The sequence below is a fragment of the Oryctolagus cuniculus genome, chromosome 20 (genome assembly GCF_964237555.1).
Source record: "Oryctolagus cuniculus chromosome 20, mOryCun1.1, whole genome shotgun sequence".
NCBI lineage: Eukaryota > Metazoa > Chordata > Mammalia > Lagomorpha > Leporidae > Oryctolagus > Oryctolagus cuniculus.
Genome location: NC_091451.1, coordinates 8,365,384 through 8,387,304, shown reverse-complemented (window position 1 = coordinate 8,387,304; position 21,921 = coordinate 8,365,384). Strand labels below are relative to the sequence as shown.

Below are 21,921 nucleotides of genomic sequence, written 5' to 3'. Positions count from 1 at the left end.
AGAAACACTCACACATGATTGCATACTCAGAAAAATGGGTATCTGAGGCTTTCCTTATTTTACAAGAATTCTAAATTTTCTTGGCAGGCTAATTTGAATCTCAAAAGAGAAGGGCATTCACTAGATGTCTACTATGTGTCAAGTTCTCTGCTTTTCAAAACAGCCCTGTGCAGTTGGCACCCTCGCTGTTTCACTGTTGAGGGAAACAGAAAGTGGAGAGGATTGAAAAACGTGCCCAGTGTCACAGAGCTTCCTAAAGATGTCTATTTCCAGAGAACCATGTACTTTCACCTGAATTCTGTGGGCAAGTGTTACTGATGAGTGCGCATTTTGAAGTGTTTTTATTAAAACATCTGAATTGAAGAGATTTACAAAGTCTGGAGTTCAATACGTAATAATAAATGATTTACAAGATGAATCTGGACAGTTTAGTTGTAGGTAAGATCCTTACCTCTGGGGAAAAATGAGATTATGTTGACATTGTGACTCGATGAGGTAGTTCATTACAGTATAGGCAATGCAGCTCGGTTTCCCCAGTGAAGTCATCAGATCTTCAGAAAGAATTGCTATCCAAGGGTGATACAGAGCTGCCCTTGAAAATACTCATAGGTAGCACCAGTCCCCCGGTAGGAGAACTCGTAGGTATTTTTGGAGTCTGGTCTGAGCCAAGTCTTTACATCTTTAGCAAAACCTCATAACAACACTCTATAACGTGGGCATATGAATGTGCATTTTTCAGCTACAGTGCAGAGAGGCTGGGATATTTGGCCAAAAGCCTAGTCAGTGATGGGGTTCGATTTCAATCTGGGTGTTCTGCGTAGTAGTTAACTATTGCTGGGGAAGCCCTCCTAAACCCTTTCTCCTCAAAGAGTGTTCTAAGGCCAGTAGTATCCACATCTCCTGCAAATTTCTTCCAAATGCTGAATCTCAGGTCCCACCCCAGAACGACTGAATCAAGCCTTAGTTGATTTGTGTCCACATTAAAGTTTGTGGAGCTCATCTCTAAGCCATTTCTCTCATACACATTGGAAATATGCTGAAGGATCACCAGCCATGGGCTTCCATTGTCTGTCGAAGGTTCTGCCCGGTGGAGAACAGGCCCAGGCACAACCATTTCTCCTGGACACTCATGGAACAGGCATCTACTAGGAAGTGCATGGTTGACTTAATTTTAGACATAGCATCCCACTTGGTTTCCATGATAGTATGCAGTTCTGTTTTTTGAGAGCCCAGCTATATGAAAACACTTTGCAAAAGTATCTAAGCTTCACTTATTCATTCCAAAAAGCATTCATGAAGGCTCATCATGCCCTCAAAGAATTCACAATCGACCACAGAGATAGGCCAGTAAGCAGAGCTTCCTAATGTAGAAAGGAGGGTGCTCCTAGTTAGAAGGCCTGGAATTCTCAAGTAGCACAGAGGGGTGCCAACTTGCTGCAAAGAATTTTGGTCATTAACATTTCCATACCTTATCTTTTTTTCTTTGCTGGCAGCAGGAACAGGATGAAACCAGTCTGCAGGTGCCATCTGGGATTTCAGAGCCTATCTCAAAGTGTGGTGACCTTGATGTCGTCTTTGAATATAGAGCCGTGAGCCAGAAACTCACAGTCACGGTTGTGAGAGCACAGGGTCTCCCGGATAAGGACCGAAGTGGTGTGAACTCCTGGCAAGTTCACATCGTGCTGCTGCCTAGTAAGAAACAGAGGGGCAGGACGAGCACACAGCGAGGGCCCAACCCCATCTTCAAGGAGAAGGTCACCTTCACCAAGCTGGAGCCCAGAGATGTGGCTGGCTGTGCTGTCCGCTTCCGCCTGTACGCTGCCCACAAGATGACCCGAGAGAGAATGATGGGAGAGAAATTATTCCATCTCAGCCACCTGCACCCAGAAGGGGAAATGAAAGTGACTCTGGTTCTGGAGCCAAGAAGTAATATAAGTGTGAGTATGTTAAATGGTGCCGCTAATGACACTGTGTGCTTGAAGACCTGGGATTGTCAACCCTTGATTTAGTACACGCAGCCTGTGGAGTCAGAGACCTTGATTTAATTTTCCATTTTGGCTCTCCTTATTGTTATAAGCCATGCTTTGCACTTCATGGTCAGTGGGTCTTTCATACTTCTCTCCTTGATAACCTGATGGATGTATTCCCTGTCCACTTTAGCCAATGACAGCAGTGTGGTCCAGGGCATGGAACACCAGGACAGGTACTTGGTCTTCTGGTCAGTGGATAAGTGGTGCTACTCCTTTCACCCCTGGTATGTGTTGTGATTAATCTCTGAGATGGGATTCTCAAGGCAAGGTTCTTGGCAGTAGGCCAGCGAATGCTACAGGAGCAACCCCACACCCCAATGACTTCTGAGACTTTCCTTTAACATAACTGTAACCTCCCTCCTCTATGAAATGCCCTATTCCTCTGGCTGCTCCAGTTTCAAAGAGAGACACTGTAGCTTGTATGTCCAACAAAATGGTCAGTGTGCTATTGCTGTGGGTTGTATGTCATTAGTGTGAGAATCTCCTTTTAAGAAACCATGTAAAAAAATCCATCTGGGGCTATTGGGCCAATCATTCATTCATTCAGGATATTTACTGTCAAGCACTAGGTGGATAAAGCAGGTGCGTGAGAACTAACCAGGTGATTGCTCATGGAGCGCTTACAGTCAAACTGTAGTGGGAGGTCAGAGGAGAGAGAGAGAGAGAGAGAGAGAGAGAGAGAACGAGCGAGAGAGGCTGCTGTTTAGAGGGCTCAGAGAAGGTTTCTCTGAGATGGTAACAGAACTTAGAAGTGACAAGTGATGGAGGAGGATTCCAGCAGAGGGACTGGTACCTGCAAGTGTCGGGAGGTGGGAAGGAGCTTGTTATGTTTGAAGAAGACAGGGAGACAGAAAGGCTGGAGCAGAGTAGATCCATTCACTTGAATTTTTTTTTTTTAGGATTGATTTACTTATTTGAAAGAGTTTCAGAGAGAAGAGAAGAGACACAGAAAGAGGGAGAGAGCATCCATCCACTGATTCACTCTCCAAATGGCCTCAATGGCTGGAGCTAGGCCAGTCCAAAGCCAGGAGCCAGGCATTTCATCTGGGTCTCCCACGTGGGTGCAGGAGCCCATGCACTTGGGCCATCTTCTACTGTTCTCCCAGCTGCATTAGCAGGGAGCTGGGTTGGAAGTGGAACAGCTGGGAATGGAACCGGTGCCCATATGGGATACTGGCACTGCAGGCAACAGCTTTACCAGCTACACCATAACACCAGCCCCAATATACTTGAATCTCTAGTGTTATCTCAAAATTAACCTCTCTGAACTTGTAATTCTCAGTTTTGCCTCCCTGAATCTGCTGCAGCCTTCCCATCTTGCCTAGGGCAGTTTTATCCTTCCAGTTGCTGTGGTCAAAAATCTTTAAAGTCATTGGTGACTTCTCTTTGGTCCACCTGAGATCACGTTAGCTGTATCTTCACATGCACCCAGAACCTGGGTCTCATCTGCGTTCTTGAAGTTGCCTCCTGCCGGTGGTCTTCCTGCTTCTGTCTTTGATCCCTGCGTTTTATCTCCAGCATGGGAGCCTGAACAAGCCTTTTAAGGCATCAGCTAGATCATGCCTCACCTCTGCTCAAATCCCTCTCTTTTTCTTACGTCTGAGTCACATAGCTCTGAGACCAGGGAAAACAGAAGATCCAGGAGGTTGGAGGGGTCTTGCTCTATAAAGCACAGGAAGAGGTACAAGCAACTTCAAAAAAGTTCATGGGAAAATTGAATTAAAAGATCATTTTATTTTGGTGCAAAAAGTTTTGAAATCCATGCACATTGGGGATTGCCCAAAAGTTCAAGGGAAATGTGTATCTTAAAAAAATTATGCATGGATTTCAAACAGTTCTTGCACCCAAATCAACTTTCGGTTCTATTTCCCACCAACTCTTTGAAGTCCCCTGATATAATCGTACCCATATATCTGCACCAGGCCCTCTACCATGTGCTGGAGACAAAGAATTGAATGGCAAGAATGAGCCAGCATGAAGGAGCTTTCAAGGTGAAAGTTCTTTCATTCATCAGTTAATTTTCACCGGGCATTAGGCTGGGCATTGTGGACTGAGCCTGAGAAGCCACAATTCCTTATGCGCTGTGGACTGGGAGGTTGACATGGACTTGGAATTTGATGGGCGAGGCAGGCAGTACAGTGGCGGGTACCTCTGTGGAAACACAAAGGTGGGTCAGGTCCTTAGCCGATGGGAACAAATGTTTCATTGTTGGATTTTTATCTTCTAGGCAGCAGAGGCTGTAAGGTACCTCTCCAAACCACCTAGCCCTGTTGTTTACCAGTTGGGTTGCACGAAAACCCAGGGCTCTCTAAAGACGCCCGGGGTGTGGAAGATAGGCCCCTTTCCCCCACATGTTTGGGATATCTAATTCCTTTGCTTGGTTTGCTTTGTTGGGTTCCTAATAAGAGGTTTGAGGAAATGATTCAGCTGTGGAGCAGAATGATAGACGCAAAGTCCAGTGCATTGGTGGCTGGTGGAGATGGCGTTCCAGGGATGTGGGCTGGCTTACTCCAGCCAGGCCAAGACCCACTGCGGCTTCTCAGTGAGAATCCATGTCCCCGTGAGCTTTGTTTTCTTCCCTTCCATGTGCCTGGTTGCTCAGGAAAGGCGTGTGTGTGCCTGAATAATCATGACAGCTTGGGCTCTCACCTGGCTCCTGTTAGTCACTAAGATCCAAAATCCACGTGTCCATGTGCTGAAAAAGTGCTCATTTTCCGTGTAGTTCAGGTAGCATCTGACAAAACAACCTTGGGCAGCAGAAGTAGGGGCCAAATGTTCCACATGGTGGTGGAGGCTGGGCGGTCATCTCTTTGATAAGACAAAACACCCCCTGTGCGGCCACATTCATCAAGAAGCTGCACAGAACAGAAGCAAAGACTCAGACCTGGGTTCCTGGAAATTCATCGGCCCAAATTACACAGAAAGAAATCTCGGTCTCTGTTAAAAGTATTGCTAGCTCTCCATGTATCTTAAGGGTTTGATTTACACCAGCAATAACATCTTTGTCTGTTTTGTCTTTAGAGAGGAAATATTGAATGGAGACAGCTCTTGGAACAAATATGTCAGCTAATCAGGCAGGAGGTCTCATCCATGACTGTGTTCCCTGGGCCCACTGTAATTCACACTGAGTGTGCCCTTAGTAATCTTTGGCAGTCATCGAGATTGGGTCCCAGTTTCAGCGAACATAATATGGGCTTTCTCTAAAAGCGAGGGGTGCGGTGTGGCCAATGAGTTCTTTGTTGTTCTTCCCCTCCAGGGTGGAGAGTCTCCGCTCAGCTCTTCTGCAGCTTCTCACCGTGACAGTGCCCCATCCACGCAGTCGCTGGCTCACGGAGGGGCACCAGAGCTGCTGGTGGGGCTGTCCTACAATGCCACAACAGGGCGACTAGCTGTGGAGATGATCAAAGGCAGCCATTTCCGAAACCTCGCCCTTCACCGAGCGCCTGGTAAGCGTGTGTCTGCTCCCCTAGCCCTGGTCCATTTCAAATAGAAGGCCATGTGTCCTTTCACTTTAAGTCTTTTTATTTTTTTTTTTTCAACTATTAAAAGGATCTTGGTATGTCCTAGGCAAGCATTCACAAAGCTATCCCTCTGGGTTTCATAATGGCTTCCAGTTTAATTAGATTGAATACTGCTTCGATATCTAGATGCATCTTCACACAAAATAAACTGACTTATGTGTCTGTGTTGTTTAAGGGAAAATTAAGATGTCTTTGCAACAACATAATGTGTGTGGGCAATTAATATCTGCTAATAAGTCCCAGGCCTTCAATGTTAAAGAGGCAGAGCTCCAACTTTGGAGTGAGGCAGATCTGGGATTGAAGCGTGACTATACTCCTTACCCACTCACTTTGATCCTGTGCAATTTAACCAACTTTTCTAAACCCCAGTTAACTCACCTGGAAAGCAGCAGATATTAGTCCCCTCCCTCATGGGTTTTTTGGGGGGGGCTTAAACTGAATTAATTTATGTAAAGTGTTTAGCTCATAGCACACAGTGAACCCACGAGAAATGTTAGTGGTTACAGTGATGGTGGAGAAGGAGGTGGGGGAGGAAGACCCGGGGCTAATGGCCAACCCACCAAGGAAATCAGCACTTGTGAGATCCCTGCTGGAGAAAGGTACCCAAGATCCAACCTCCTTGACTGTAGCCAGGGTTCAAGAAGCCAGAGTCATGACGCTGCTGCCTCCATCTGCCTCAATGGCCTCTCAGCATCCAGGAACTTAGAGATTAAGCATTAGAATAATGCCATTGAAAAATTAGCTCATCATTTCAGTGATTTTGCTTGTCAGTACAAAAGCTTGAAGAGGGCTAAGAAGGTGGTTTCTGCCTCACTTGTGACTTCTGAACCTCATGAATATATGCATCTAGTCCTAGGAACCTAGTTTGTATTAGAAAGCTAGCTGCAAGAGAGTCTGAACAATGTTGGAGTGGAAGACAAAGGATCCTACCTATCACTGTGCCCAAGTCTTGTGGAAAGACAAAAGTCAGTACAAATATAATAGCTGACAAGTTGAAAGAGCCATGGAATCTGGCTTCATGTGGCAGAAGCCAGGGAACAGCCAGGCTAAGCAACTAAAACCAAATCTGGGCTCCCATTCTTTTGTCCTTAACTGTGCTGTACTGACAAAGCCTCTTTTGCAAGTAGGCATCTCATCAGCCAAACTGTGTTAAAGCCACCACAGCAAGTTAATGAGGAAAGCCCAGCACGTTGGGCGACAGAATAGACCAGGTGCATAAACAATCCCATATTGACACTGAGATCCAGGTGAGAGCAATTGAGAATACATAATAGAAGCTGATTATTAATTGCACAGCTAGAGTCTCTGCTAGATACAGCTTTGTTTTCCAAAATAGATCTGAATTTACTAAAGATAGGTAGATGCATTTCTTCTTCAGAGTCTTTGCCATCTCTTTTCCTGCCTTCCTGAGATTTGTTAAGAGCTAAGCAAATTTTTTAGAAAGATAGTGGAGAAGCAGAGAATAATGGGGATGTGGATCACACGGGCATGGCCTGTCCAAGTCTGTGCCGGCAGGTTTTCCTCTGCAGGTTGGGTGGTATCAGGCAGTGTGGGGAGAAGCACAGCAGGCTGGTCTAGAAAGCATCTTCTGAAAGCCAAAAGAATCAAGGTGTGATTCAGGCTCTAACCACTTACTAGCTGGGAGTCACTAAACTATTCTGAACCCTCAGTTCTGAATAACTACTTTGTAGGTAAGAATAATACATAGAAGGGGGGATGGTATTATTTTATCTTCATAATTACCTACATGCAAAACAAACATGCCAAAGAGGAAATTCTTATAATGAATGCTTCAAACTGAAGAGGAAGAAAAAGGCAAGTCCTAATTTGCAAATTGATTGTATTCCAGAGGTTTGAGCCAGTGTGGCATTCAGGACACGATTTGTCATTGGCGTATTGTTGCCATTTAACTCAAAATGTACCTGACATTCTGTCTCTTTGTCACCAAAGTAATAAAAAAACAATTCTGCTGTGAGGCTATTAATTAAAGCAGAAGCCCAGTAGTGAAGACAACAAGTTTTTTGTGTCTGTGCATTGCTGGTACTTGAGGAAAAGCTGCTTTAATTAGGAAGGAAGGGAAGGTAGAAGGTTCCTTTGTGGGGCTTCTGGAAATAGACCTCCTGGTACTCTCAAGGGCCCTACGTATGGTTGGCCTCAGACCTTCATTATACCCTACTTCGTTATGGCACTAGCAAAACTGGGACGGTTGTCAGGCAAGCTTAGGATACAGTTTTAAGAGTAAGAGAGAGAGAGGATGGGGGATCAAGAGTTTTACAAGGTAACTGGGCAGAGATGGAAGAAAGAGGGGGAGAAGAAGGAGGGATGCGAGCAGAAGCTGAATGGGGCCATGAGTGGGCAGTGGTGGAGGAAGCATGCCAAGGGCACTTTGGCCATCCTAGAGGGAAGGCTGGTGACACAGCTCTCTGTGTCAGAGTCGGTCACACAGAGCTGCCTGTGAGGGCACAGCCATGCACACAGAACTAGTCTGAGGCTATTTCAAAGGTTCACAAAAGGTGGGATTAACAGATAAGTTTATTTTGAAATCTATGCATACAAGGAGTCTTCAGAAAGTTCATGGAAAATGCATGTTATGAAAAATTCTGCATGGATTTCAACATATTTTGCACCAAAACAAACCTCTCTTTTTTTAAATTTAGCTTTATTTAAATGAAAAGTATATTATTTTAAAAAATAAACACACACACACACACACAGCAGAGAGGGGGTGGGATATCTTCTGTGTCCATTGGCTCACTCCCCAAATGCCCAAGCATTGAGGGTTAAGCCAGGAGCATGGCACACAGAAGTGGGTGGCTGGGACCCAAGTACTTGATCCTGCTGCCTCCAGGGGTGTGCAGTATCAGGAAGCTAGAACTGGAAGTAGAGTAGGCTCTCTGATATGAGGTGTGAGCAGCCCAAGTATTGCATTAACCAATGTGCCAAATATCTACCCCAGCTTATCTTTAAGTCCCATTATCCACAAACTTTCTGAAGTCTTTTGTCTGAGCAAGGGTCATAGAAACTGTGCTGGAGACACTCAGCTCAGGGGCAGGTATTTCCTTGGTAAACTGGGAACATCATTCCTGCCTTCCAGGGTGGTGGCAATCCTGGAAAGAAAGGTTCTTAGGGAGTACGGAAGGATAATACATTGGAATGTATATTGGGATCCTATCTCCTCTAGAATGTTTTTAAAGTTTTATGTCCTCTTAGTTGGGATCTTTGGCCTCCAAGTATACAATGGAACGAAAGATAACTTTGGAATCACCCACTTGATATAGGCAGGTGATTGTCCTGATATTTTAAGCTTTACCTTTCTTTTTTTTTTTTCTAAAGATTTATTTATTTATTTGAAAGGCAGAATTACATCGAGAGAGACAGAGACAGGGAGAGAGAGAGAGAGAGAGAGAGAGAGAGAGAGAGAGATCTTCCATCTACTGGTTCCACAGCTAGGAGCCAAGAGCTTCTTGCAGTTCTCCTATGTGTGTGGCAGGGGCCCAAGCACTTGAGCCATCTTCCACTGCTTTCCCAGGCCATAGCAGAGAGCTGGATCAGAAGTGGAGCAGCCCTGACTCAAACCAGCGCCCATAGGGGATGTCAGCCTACCAGGTGGCGGCTTTACCTGCTATGCCACAATGGTGGCCCTGGCGAGCAAGCTTTTCTTACTAGGCAACATAGTGGAGTTGGACAAATAGTAGATGAAGGTCCTCTCTCTACTAGGGTCTTACAAGAGATAGGCCAATGAGATATATGACCCCTCCCACAACCCCAAATTAATTCTGTGCTGAAATCTTGGGAGAGAGGGCTGTATGAGGCAAGGTTTACCATGATGGGCAGGAGCCAGTGGGAGCAGTTACTGAGACGGGAATGTTCATCAGCACCAACTGGTGTCTCCACCGCACAGAACATCACCAGAAGGCTGTCTGTGCCGCATGGTGGTAGTGATGCAGAGAATACGTTCCTGTTGGGAATGTAATGTGGGACAACCACTTTGGGGAAAGACCTGAAAGTTTCTTTTACAGCTAACCATGCACTGAGAAGCCAGCAGTTCTGTTCTTACAGGGCTTAGCCATAGTTAAAAGAAACATAGGCCTATATGAACATGTTCAGAGCAGCTTTATTCATAATGGCAAAAACTTAAAAAGTCATGTTACTCCATAGGGGAATGAATAAGTTGAGATATATTTGTATGATGGAATACTGTTCAGCAAGGAAAACAAATACAGGTGTTCAACAATTTGGAGGAAACTGAAAAGCTGAGTACCTGCTGCGTGATTGCATTGATAGGAAGTTCTAGAGTTGGCAGAACTCAGCTCTCTGGGAAAGCAGCCGAGGGGTGATGGCCTCAGCAGTGGTTTGGTGCCAGGATGTACTGGGTAGGGGCAGGAGGCAACGAGCTGAGTGTGAGGGAAATGTTCTACGTCTTCAAAGGGGTGTGGCTTAAATGAATGTACACATTTATCAAAATGCACTGAATGGTATAAACATTGAATATTTCATGCCATGTCAGTTTTACCTTTAAAATGACTCACAATAATGAACTCCAGTTGGCAAAATGCATGCTGAGATGCTTAGGAGTGAAGAGCAAAAATGGCTACAACTAAAGTGGATTGAATTGATGGATGAATAGGTTCACAGATATGTGGACAAGTGAATGGAGCAAAATACGACAACTTAAGAATTAAGGTGGTGGATATGTGGGTAGCTTGCATGACTGCTTCAGTTGTTCTGTAGATTTGAAACTTAATTTGGAGTAAGGAAACATGGTAATTTAGTCTGCAATAGGATATCTGGGTCAAATGGGTAAAATAAGAATATTTGATATTTGTGGTTGGCCATACATTTTTTAAAATAGAATGGTATCGCAAGATCCAATCCTATTCCACTGGCCATATTTTGGGTCGGATGCATAGGGTAACAAGCATCCAAACCTGTATTGTTCTATATTGTTCTCCATCAACTGCATCCATCCCAGGAGAAGGTATGTATCTGGGGATTCTTTTTTCATTTCAAACTGTAACCTTTTGCCCTACTCATCTGACATACATAGAAGCATATTTTGTTTTTATCTTAAATATTATAATTATAAATAACATAAATAATATAACAGGAGCATATGTTAAGATGGTTGCTATGATTTGATGTTAGTCTGTGTGTCCCCCAAGGGTTATATTTTAAAGGTCCCCAAAGTCTTTTGTTAATGAGTTCATGGATTAAGGGTGGAAATGTAATCCAGTTCTGGATATGCAGGCCTTTGGGAAGTGATTGGATTGGATTAGGTTGCTGGGGTGGAGCTCCATGATGGCGCCATGATGGCTTTCTAAGGAGAGACCACATGGACACGTATGTACACACTCCCCATCTCTCTCTGCTTCCTGGATTTCCACCCTGCTCTGCTCATACTCTTCTTCCCACCACCCTCATCACTCAAGATAATGGAGTCACCCACTATTGGACCGTGTTCTTTTAGAACAGTGAGCCACCATAAACCTTCTTCCTGCATAAGTAGCTCCTCTCAGTCATTTATGATAGTGACGAGGGCATTTTGTAAAGTGAAATAAGCCAGACACAAAAACATGAGTATTGCACAGTGTCACTCATGTGCATCTAAAAACAGGTGATCTCATGTAATTAGAGAGTATAATGGCAGTCATGAGAGGCTGGGATGGTGGAAGGGAAAGAGTGTTGGGGAGATGTTGTTCAGAGGAAACATAATTAGTCAGACAGAAGGAAGAAATTTTAAGAGACCTATTGTGCAGCAAAGTGACTATATTGAATAATACACTGTATTCTTGAAAATTATGAAGAGTGAATATCATATGCTATCATCACAAACATTTTAACTGAGATAATTCATTTTTTTTTATTTAGCCAGATTTAGCCATTCTGTAATGTATAAGGGTACTTCAAAAGGTCTGTGGAAAGTGACATTAAAAGATATTTATTTTGATAGAAAACTTTTTGAAATCCATATGCACAGGCCGGCGCCGCGGCTCACTAGGCTAATCCTCCGCCTTGCGGCGCCAGCACACCAGGTTCTAGTCCTGGTCGGGGTGCCGGATTCTGTCTTGGTTGCCCCTCTTCCAGGCCAGCCCTCTGCTGTGGCCCGGGAGTGCAGTGGAGGATGGCCCAAGTGCTTGGGCCCTGCACCCGCATGGGAGACCAGGAGAAGCACCTGGCTCCTGCCATTAGATCAGCGTGGTGCGCCGGCCGTGGCGGCCATTGGAGGGTGAACCAATGGCAAAGGAAGACCTTTCTCTCTCTCTCTCTCTCTCTCTCTCACTGTCCACTCTGCCTGTTCAAAACATTCATAAAAATGTGTATTATGAAAAAACTATGCATGGGTTCCAATATTTTTGCACCAAAAATACTTACTTAATTCCATTTTCCATGAAATTTTGGAAATATCTTTGTATACTGTAGGTGTATTGCAAAACATCATATGGGGACTGGCACTGTGGCGCTGTGGCATAGTGGGTAAAGCCACCACCTGCAGCGCCGGCATCCCATATGGGATCCAGTTCAGGTCCTGGGAGCTCCACTTCTGATCCAGCTCTCTGCTGTGGCCTGGGAAAGCAGTGGAAGATGGTTCAAGTGCATGGACCCCTGTACCACATGGGAGACCTGCAGGAGGCTCCTCTTCAGATCCGTGTGGCTCCAGCCATTGCAGCCATTTGGGGAGTGAACCAGTGGATAGAAGACTTTCTCTCTCTCTCTCTCTCTCTGTCCCCCCCCCCCCGGCCCCCTCTCTCCCCCTCTCTCTCTCCCTGCCTCTGCCTCTCTGTAACTCTGCCTTTCAAATAAATAAATAAATCTTTAAAAAACATCATATGGTCATGATCCAAATATACAGTGTTGTCAGTTTTACAAAATGGCATAGGCTAGTCTACAAATCTTCTATGATGGCAGAAGATTGTCTGCAGGTCTGTCCATGACCGACGGTCCAAGTGCAAACGCAGTACACAGGGTTGATAGGCTTCTGAAATCCTAATGCGCATTTAAAATGCTTTTGGAAAAATTAGAATTAAGAATTTAGAAAACATTATCTTTTGAATGTGGATTCATGGAAAAGCAATTGAATAACAATTTAGCAACTCTATTCTGTTCTTATCGTAGGCCTGCTATCCAATTACTGCATGGCCTCAACATTTGATTTAACCTCTCTGAATTTCATTTCCTTCTCTATTAAATGAGGTTAAGAAGCTAAAGCTATGGATACATGTACTCTTCTATTGACAGGTTCTGTTTTTGCATTTTATCTTTGCTGTGTCTCCTACAATGTGTTGCTGCCTTGTGTGTACATACACACAGAATGGGCCTTGTCAAAAACTATCATAAGGTGTCCCCTCCAGTTAGAGACAACAAGTCCTCTAGCGTCTCCACGTGTGCATGATTAGCCACACGTGATAATTACATTGCAAATGATTATACTTAGCAGGAGCAGCGTATTAACCTTGTTAGGCACTCACAATAGCAGAGACTAGAGGAAAGACAAAAAAAAAAAAAAAAAAAAAGCAAACCAAGCTGCCTTGTGTTGAGTAGGATACAGAAGATGCACTCAAGGAAAATGACCACATTTGGGTCATGGCAACCTTCTTGTAAAACCCCGGTCCACTTATCAGGGAAATGCAGTGTATTTGTAGCCACTGTGTGCTTAGATATGAATGAGTACGTATGTGATGTTCCATTGCTACGTGAGGTCATTTAATTCTCACAATACATCAGAGTGAGAAAATCTTAAAAGCAAAAAAGAAAAAGAAAGGTACCATGGTATGTGAATAATATCTTAATCAATATGTTTTTGAAGATTTATTTTATTTATTTGAAAGGCAGTTACAGAGACAAAGCGAAACTTCAATAAATATGTTTAAAAAAATTACAAGGACAGATTTCTCAACAGCAATGATAGAGGCCAGAGACAATGGTATGATAATAGCAAAGTTGTGCAAGGAAAACATTCGATTTAGTATTTTGTTCTCTGAGTGGAGGGAAAATAAAGACATTTCCTCACAAAAGTTGGAAAGGGTTTATCACTGAAAGAACTAATAAATAATGTATTTCAGGAAGAAAGAAGTTGAAATTAGAAGGCAGTAATGAGATACAAGAAAGAATAATGAGCCAAAAAGTTGGTAAACATGTAAGTAAATATAAGCCTACAGGGACTGCATACAGCAAAAACAGCGACCTTAATAAAAATGACTAATATTGAAAGTATGGGGGGGGGGCAGCTCTGTGGTGCAGCGGGTAAAGCTGCTGCCTGCAGTGCTGGCATCCCATATGGACACAGGTTCGAGTCCCGGCTGCCCCACTTCAGATCCAGCTCTCTGCTGTGGCCTGGGAAAGCAGTGGAAGATGGCCCAAGTCCTTGGGCTCCTGCATCCCCGTGAGAGACCCAGAGGAAGCTCCTGGCTTTGGATTGGCACAGCTCCGGCAACTGCAGCCAGGTGGGGAGTGAATCAGCAGATGGAAGACCTTTCTCTCTTTCTCTGCCACTGCCCAAAGAAAGAAAGTAGAGGGCTGGCACTGTGGCATAGTGGGTTAAAGCCCCAGCCTGCAGCACCAGCATCCCATATGGAAGCTGGTTCGAGTCCTGGCTGCTCCTCTTCCAATCCAGCTCTCTGCTGTGGCCTGTGAAAGCAGCAGAAGATGCTGCTTGGGCTCCTGCACCCACGTGGGAGACTCGGAAGAAGCACCTGGCTCCTGGATTCAGATCAGCTCGGTTCTGGCTCTGGCTGATGTGGTCATTTGGAAAGTGAACCAGTGGATGGAAGACCTATCTCTGGCTCTACCTCTTTCTCTAACTCTGTCTTTTAAATAAATAAAATAAATCTTAAAAAAGAAAGTACAACAACAAAATGTAAATAAAATTCTAGCAGAAATAACATGAAGGACGGGAAGGGGAATTGGAAATCAAAGAATTCTAAGGTCCTAATGTAGCTTGAGCGTAGGGTAGAGAATCTCATGTATTGTTGAATGATTTTTGACAAAGATGCCAAGACCATTCAGCGGGAAGAAGAACAGTCCTTTCAGCAAACAGTCCTGCAGAAGCTGGATCTGTATTCAATACTGCATACAAAAATTAACTCAAAGTAGATCAAAAGCTAAATGTAAGACTTCAAACTATAAAACAGCTTGACGAAAACATATGGCAAAAGCTTTATGATGTTGGATCTGGCAATGATTTCTTGGGTATGACACCAGAGGCGCAGGCAACAGTACAAAAAATAGACACACGAAACTTCAAAAAATTTTTGCACCAAGAGACAATAGCATCAATAGGCAGCCCACAGAATGGGGAAAATATTTGTAAGTGGTATATCTGATAAGAGATCAATAACCAGAATGTGTAGAGAACTGCTAAAACTGAAAAACAAAACAACAATTCTGATTTTAAACTGGGCAAAGGATTTAAGAAGATATTTCTTTTTTAATTTCGCCTTTTTGAATTTTATATAAAGGGAGCAAATTTAATGTATTTCATAGAAACGGTTTGATAGAGCATAGTGATCCTTCTCACCCTACCCCTGCTCACTCCCACCCTCCCTCCTCCTCTTTTGGTTATTTTTATTTTAATTTTTACAATTTATAAAGAACTCAACAGGTAGTAAGTAGAAAAAAAACGAAACCGCTGCTCTTCAAGAGTGTCGACAAGGGCTGTGTCCAAGAGGACTCTTCCAAGTCACCACTGATGGTAGAATACAAAGGAAGACGACCATGAGATACTGTATCATAGCCGTTAGGATGGCTGCTCTCAGAAACCAGAGAAGAACAAGTGTTCAGTACTCAGTTGAGAAAGCAGAGCCCTTGTCTATTGCTGGTGGGAATGGTAAAATGCTGCAGTTACTGTGGGACACAGTATGTCAATTTCTAAAACAAGATTAAAAATGGGATGACCATCTGACCCAGCAGTTCAACTTGTTGAGTGTATACCCAAAAGAATTGAGAGTGGGATCTGGGAGAAATACTTGTCCACTCGTGTTTGCAGCCTTCTCACTCACAATGCACGTGACATCGAAGCAACCTAGGTACCCACTGATGGATGTTCAATGTGGTGTGCACATATAATGCAATACCCTATAAAAGAAGGAAATTTAGATATAGGCTAGAATAGACATAAACCTGAAAATGCAATGCTCAGTGAAATCAGCCAGGCACAAAAAGACAAAGGCTGTATGGTACTGCGTATGTGAGGTGCTGGGAGTAGCAAAACTCAGACACAGAAGGACGGCAGCTTCCGGGAGCTGAGGGGATAAGGCCATGAGGAGTTATTGCTTAATCGGTGTAGAGTTTCAGGTTTTACGAGATGAGAAGAGCCCGGCAGATGGACGATGCTGATAGTTACATAACATTCCGAGTGTATTCGGTATCACGGAGTTGTACATGTGAAAATGGCTAGGACAGTAAATGTTATGTTACCTGTATTTTAACACAGTTGTTGAATACTGGAAAAGGTATGTTGGAGAGAGATCAGAAGATGTTGTAAAACTAGAATGGGACTAACCCATTTAGGATTTTCAAGGGAGAGGAAAGTACTAAAATTAAGAGATTGAGAGGCTGTTTGCAGGTGGGAGCAGGAAGGATGTGGGGAATCTCTTGGGCCTCCTGCTCAGTTTTGTTATATAGCTAAAATGGCTCTAAAAGTCTATTAAAAATCAAGAGATTAAAAAAAGAGAAAGGTAAAGTTACTGATTAATTTTAGATATTAAGCCAGTGTACATGTTAAAATTTTAATATAACCTTCAAACCAGTTGAGGGAATAAATGAAAAATAAATGGAATACAATCAATCCAATAGAAAGCAAAGAAAATATTTTTTAATTGTAAAAGATGCAGAATAAGTAAAAAACACAAACCAAAACAGTGACTATAAATCAAAATCTATTGGCAGTCATAGTAAATATAAAGGAATACTTTGGGCCAGTGCCGCGGCTCACTAGGCTAATCCACCGCCTTGCGGCGCCGGCACACCAGGTTCTAGTCCCGGTCGGGGCGCCGGATTCTGCCCCGGTTGCCCCTCTTCCAGGCCAGCTCTCTGCTGTGGCCAGGGAGTGCAGTGGAGGATGGCCCAAGTGCTTGGGCCCTGCACCCCATGGGAGACCAGGAGAAGCACCTGGCTCCTGGCTTCGGAGCAGTGCGGTGCGCCGGCCACAGTGGCCATTGGGGGGTGAACCAACAGCAAAGGAAGACCTTTCTCTCTGTCTCTCTCTCACTGTCCACTCTGCCTTGTCAAAAAAAAAAAATAATAATAATGATTATCTCAATAGAAGCAAGTAGAAGCTTTAGGTAAAATGTACTATTCATTAACAACAAAAATAACCCTTAGCCTATGCGTAGTAGAAGATGCATTAAGGTGGACTAGTTTATGACGCCATAGCAAATAAATGCTGCGTTCTCAGTGGCTCAACACAGAAGCTCATCTTCTGCTTCTCAGGCCACAATGTGTCATGTGACTCTCCCCCAAGCTGTGACTAAGGCAGATGGGCTCTCCCCATTTACCAAGGCGTCCGTATGCAGAACACAGCTTCGCTGTTGCCATGAATAAGGCAGAGGCAACATGGGAGGCTTCTTGCTTGAGTCGGGCTGGTCACATGCAGCCATGACTGCATGTGACATTTACCACTTCTCATATTTTGGTGCTCAGAACTCAATTACATAGCCCAGCCAGTTCAAAGCAGGTGGGAAAGCCTCACCTTTAATCTGATATTTGACCTGCATTAGATACCCTTTACTCATCGGAGAAGGTTTCCTGGGCCTCGGTTGCACAGTGACTTTTAAAATCCGTCTCTCATTGTTTGGAGGTCTGGAAGCAATCAGCTTTTTCAACCACAAGGAGGACTGAATGTCTATGTTTCTCCTGCACACTGGTCAGTTTAACCCAAGCTTACCTCCTCTGCTGTGGCCCCCAATAAAGCCAATGGTACTGAATACACACTTCTAACATCCTGTTTTTCAATCTGTTTTGCTACAGAAACAGGCTCATTAGGCATATGTTCTCTCTTCCAGTCAAAGCAGATGGCAATTTCACCATCATGTAATATGGATTATGGATCTCCACTGTTCTGCCCTCTGATACTTGTTTCTTCATATCTGGCTCACAGCTTCTAGGCCAGGGCTGCTGCCACCTTCTCGCCTCCTCCTCCTCGTCTCCTGCTGCTGCTCCTCCTTCTACTGCCTTTACAGAAAAAATGACAAAACTGCTTGAAAGACAAAAAGAAATTAGATATATTCTGTTCTGTGATGACAACAGTTTTTCTCAAAGTCTATATGTCTTGTGCAATCCCAATCAAAAGCTCAACAGTTTTTTAGGTATGCTTTGTGTTCTTACGGAAGCTGACAAGCTTATTCTAAAAAGTCATTTGAAAAAGTCAATTAAATCAAGCAAGAACTTAGAATAACCAAGACAGTTTTTGTAAAGGCAGTAGAAGAATTACCATTAGTGCATATGAAAACATGATATGATGATAATCATTATCAGGCTTAGGAAAAGACACTCAAATCTAGAAGCTTGATATCTGAAAGATGTTGTAAATCAGTGGGGATAATAGATTAATGAATTATGCTTCCCATATAGAAGAAATAATTAGGTCCCTACCTCACACCGTATGCAAAAATCAATTTCACCTGGATTAAAGATGAAGTGTGAAGGACAAATTCTTTTTTATGTATTTATTTATTTGAAAGGCAGGGTTATAGAGAGGTGGGGGGAGGGGGTCTTCCATCTGCTGATTCATTCTCCAGATGACTGCAATGGCTGGATCTGCGCTGATCTGAAGCCAGGAGCCGGGAGATGCTTCTGGGTCTCCCACATGGGTGCAGGGGCCCAAGGACTTGGGCCATCTTCCACTGCTTTCCCAGGCCATAGCAGAGAGCTGGATTGGAAGTGGAGCAGCTGGGACTTGAACTGGAGCCCAGATAGGATGCCGGCACTGCAGGCGGTGGCATTACCTGCTACACCACTGTGCCAGCCCCAGGACAAATTCTTAAAACTTATAGAGGAAAATAGGGAAAACAAGGCAGGCTGCTGAGTTTGGGTAAGATTTCTTTTAAAAAAGCATAAACTAGGGAAAGATACTGATAAGCTTGACTCCACAAAAATTAAAAACAGCTGTGCCGCAAAATTCACCGTAACAAAGCAGTATGATAAGCCACGTGGGGTTGAGATGGGTGGGGATTTCAGTAATGAATGTAGCAATGATTTTGTATGTAGAATTTGTAAAGAGCACAGCAATCCATTCCTAGGTGCATTCCAGGAGGAATTCTTGAATATTAGTACAATGCAAAATAGAGAAAAATGTTCCCTGACATCTTTCCAACTGTTGGGTATTAGAAATAAGTAACATTCATTAGAAAAATGAGTAAATGAACTGTGGCTTATTAGTACACTAGAACTGTATGCACAACATGTAAAATAAATGCATCACAGGTATATATACACTGAGATAATACAACTTTAATGCTTTAAAAAATTTCAAAAAGACATACACAGCATTGTTAAATATTTTGATGCACAAAGTACTATTAAATATATTTGAGATATATTTATATATACTTAGTAAAAGTTTAAAAACATATGGAAATGATAAACTCCAAATCCAAGATAGCACTTACATTTGGTGAGAGAAGTTGAATATGATCAATGAAGAATAATCAAGGATAGTCGATTTTAATGTGGATTTCTTAAAAATTGAGCACAAGCCCAATAGTTAAACCACTGCTTTTGACAGCCACCGTCATCCCATATCAGAGTACCTGCATTCCTGTCCCACATTCACTTCTGATCCAGATTCCTGCTAATGTGGACCCTAGGAGGCAGCAGATGATGGCTCAAGGACTTGGTCCTTGCCACTCGTGCAGGAGACTCCAGCGAAATTCTTGACTTTGGACTGGCCCCATCCTGGCTGTCTTTCAAATAAAAGTAAAGAAAACTTTTAAAAAAAATCATGAAAAAAATCAACAAATATGACAAATGCTAAGTATCCCAAGTCAGTATGTATGATATTATTCTGATATTATTCAGTATGTATGATATTATATATATATAGAAAAATGCTTGTAAGTTAATAAATTAAAAGCTAAGGGAAGGGTAAATGGCCAGAAAAATCATTCCAGAGAATCATGGTCCTTCCAGCCCTACCCTTAGCATCAGTGTGTAGTACAGTCAGTAAAGTATTACGCTGCAAATGGGCTGGCATTTTGTGTGGGCTTCAGACCCTACCACTGGGCACTGTGTTGTATCTTTGGAAAAATACCTTCTGTGCTATCACACCTGTTTTGGTGCCTGTGGCATCTCCCTTTAGCAAGAAAGAGACACAATGAATATGTTGGCAGGCCTGTCAAGGAATTAAGACCCATTTAGCCTTTTGATAGCATCTCCAAGTTACTGCAGATGCCACGAAGCTCTCTGAACCATCAGAAGAAAAAATTGATGCTTGATGTTGTCTTGTAGCCATTACTCTCAAGTTCCAAATAACTAGAACAGGACTAATTTGAATTGGATATTTACAAAAATGGGCTCACCCCCTAACTGTCACAGTCAGGGTCCCCAGCTGCTCCACACAAGCAGAATTTGCTGGACACTCACTCTGCTCTAGACGTGAAGAAGTAAGCACAGCATTGCTGTTGGTAAAAGCGTCCCCTCTGACCTGGAGCAATCAGCCACATTTTCCTTCCTTTGGCCAGGTGTCCCCAGACGTGGATCGTTTCTCCAACAGTTGTCCCTCTGTGTCATACAGGTCCAGTCCCACTTCAGTGGTTACGGCTGGGCTGTCAGTGTCCCTTCTCATAATTAGCAAAGGAGCTGGTAACAGGATGAAGCTGGAGATTGCTCTCTCTGTGAAATGCGCGTGGCTTTGTTTGCAAGATGAGCTCCATCCCCACTGCTCTAACTGGCAGCAGAATTGCCAAAGCCGTTCTGTGACTGGATAGGACTTTTCCTCCAGGAACCTTGTAGCTGTACTGCTGTGGAAACACAGTTACCCTCCCCCGTGGTCAGGTTTCCGACAGCTTTTGCTGTGGAACAGTTTGAAGAGTAGAGAGCCCTGTTTGGGAGACAGGGAAGTGTTTTCACACCTGAAGTGTAATTTCACACCTTCTGTTCCTCGGCAGATAAGTGCATAAAATAACACATCAAACCGGAATAGAAAAAAGATCAACATACAAAGAAAACTGCAGGTTGTAATTTGCTCCCTATCTTACAATGCTCTGGGAGAGAACAGTGAATTAGAGCTCTGGGTTTATAATTCACAAAGTTTGACTGGTCGTTAGGTGGGGAAGTGAGGGATAAACACTAATCAGCTTGCTGCCTGCCTTGAACACAGTGTACAGAATGACACAATTTGGGCAACATCCAAAGCTTTTAATTTTTTTTTAAGGATTGCTATGAACATGTTAGTAGTAAGAATTGTCATTCAAGGTCAGGAAATTGATGAATGGAATGACTTTACCAAGAATATAATTTAGGAGATAATGTTTTTTTTGTAACAGTCCATTCAGGAATTTTCCTAAAAGTGGACCTTGTTGGTAGAATTTAGACATTTTCCTTTTTTTTTTTTTTTTTTTGTATAAACAGCATATACAACGATTTTACAGCATTGTAGTTCCAGGGTTACAAAATAAGAGTTTAGCTTCAATTAACAAGTTTAAAAACTTGAGATCAAAGGAAAAACAAAATTCGAACTCCTTCACTGGTCATAAACATTCAAGGACAGAGTATATTAGTTGATGTCTGCAAGGTGTTAGCCTGGGTTTTCGGGGTGGGCACGGAGGCAAATGGGAAAAGTCTTTCTCTACGCCAATGGGGGACTGACACTCTTGGCATTTACACAGACAGGCAATGATAATGCTGGGTGGATGAGTGCTGGACTGGATTGCATGAGATTGTGGTGGGGGCCAGAGAAGGGTTTTCTGAGTCAGAGTTGTTGTGTGTGGGGAAAAGAGGTCCCCAGCTATTCCAAGACAAAGTGATATGAAAGTGGAAATCAGGATATGAGCACCTGAAGAGCAGGTACAGGAGTGAAGGAGAAAGGGCAGGTGGGCTGGCGAGAAGGAGGTGGTTTGGTAGAGTGGGGCAGTAGGTTAAGCCACTGCTTGGGACGCCTGCATCCCATATCAGAGTGTCGGTTTGAGTCCCAGCTCCACCACTCCCAATCCAGCTTCCTGCTGATGCACCTGGAAGCAGCAAATGATGGCCTGAGTACTTGAGGTCCTGCCATGTATGTGAGAAACCCAGATGGAGTTCCTTGTTACAACTGTGTCCCGGCCCAGCTATGGCTGTCCCTGGCATTTAGAGAGTGAACCATCAGATGGAAGATTGATCTCTCCATCTGTCACTCTGCCTTCCAAATAAAAATAATAACAAGTAACTGCTGGTGGAAA

The 21,921-nt window shown here is 43.5% G+C and overlaps 1 protein-coding gene across 3 annotated transcripts in view; it reads left to right on the top strand.

Moving 5' to 3' along the window:
- Positions 1-21,921, top strand: part of SYT16 (synaptotagmin 16) — a 330,451-nt gene that overhangs the window by 300,070 nt on the left and 8,460 nt on the right. For all 3 annotated transcript variants that reach the window (XM_002719549.5, XM_070065064.1, XM_070065065.1), the window contains 2 exons: positions 1,497-1,937; positions 5,287-5,476. In XM_002719549.5, coding sequence (XP_002719595.2) covers positions 1,497-1,937; positions 5,287-5,476 — 631 coding nt within the window. The remainder of the gene's footprint in view (positions 1-1,496; positions 1,938-5,286; positions 5,477-21,921) is intronic.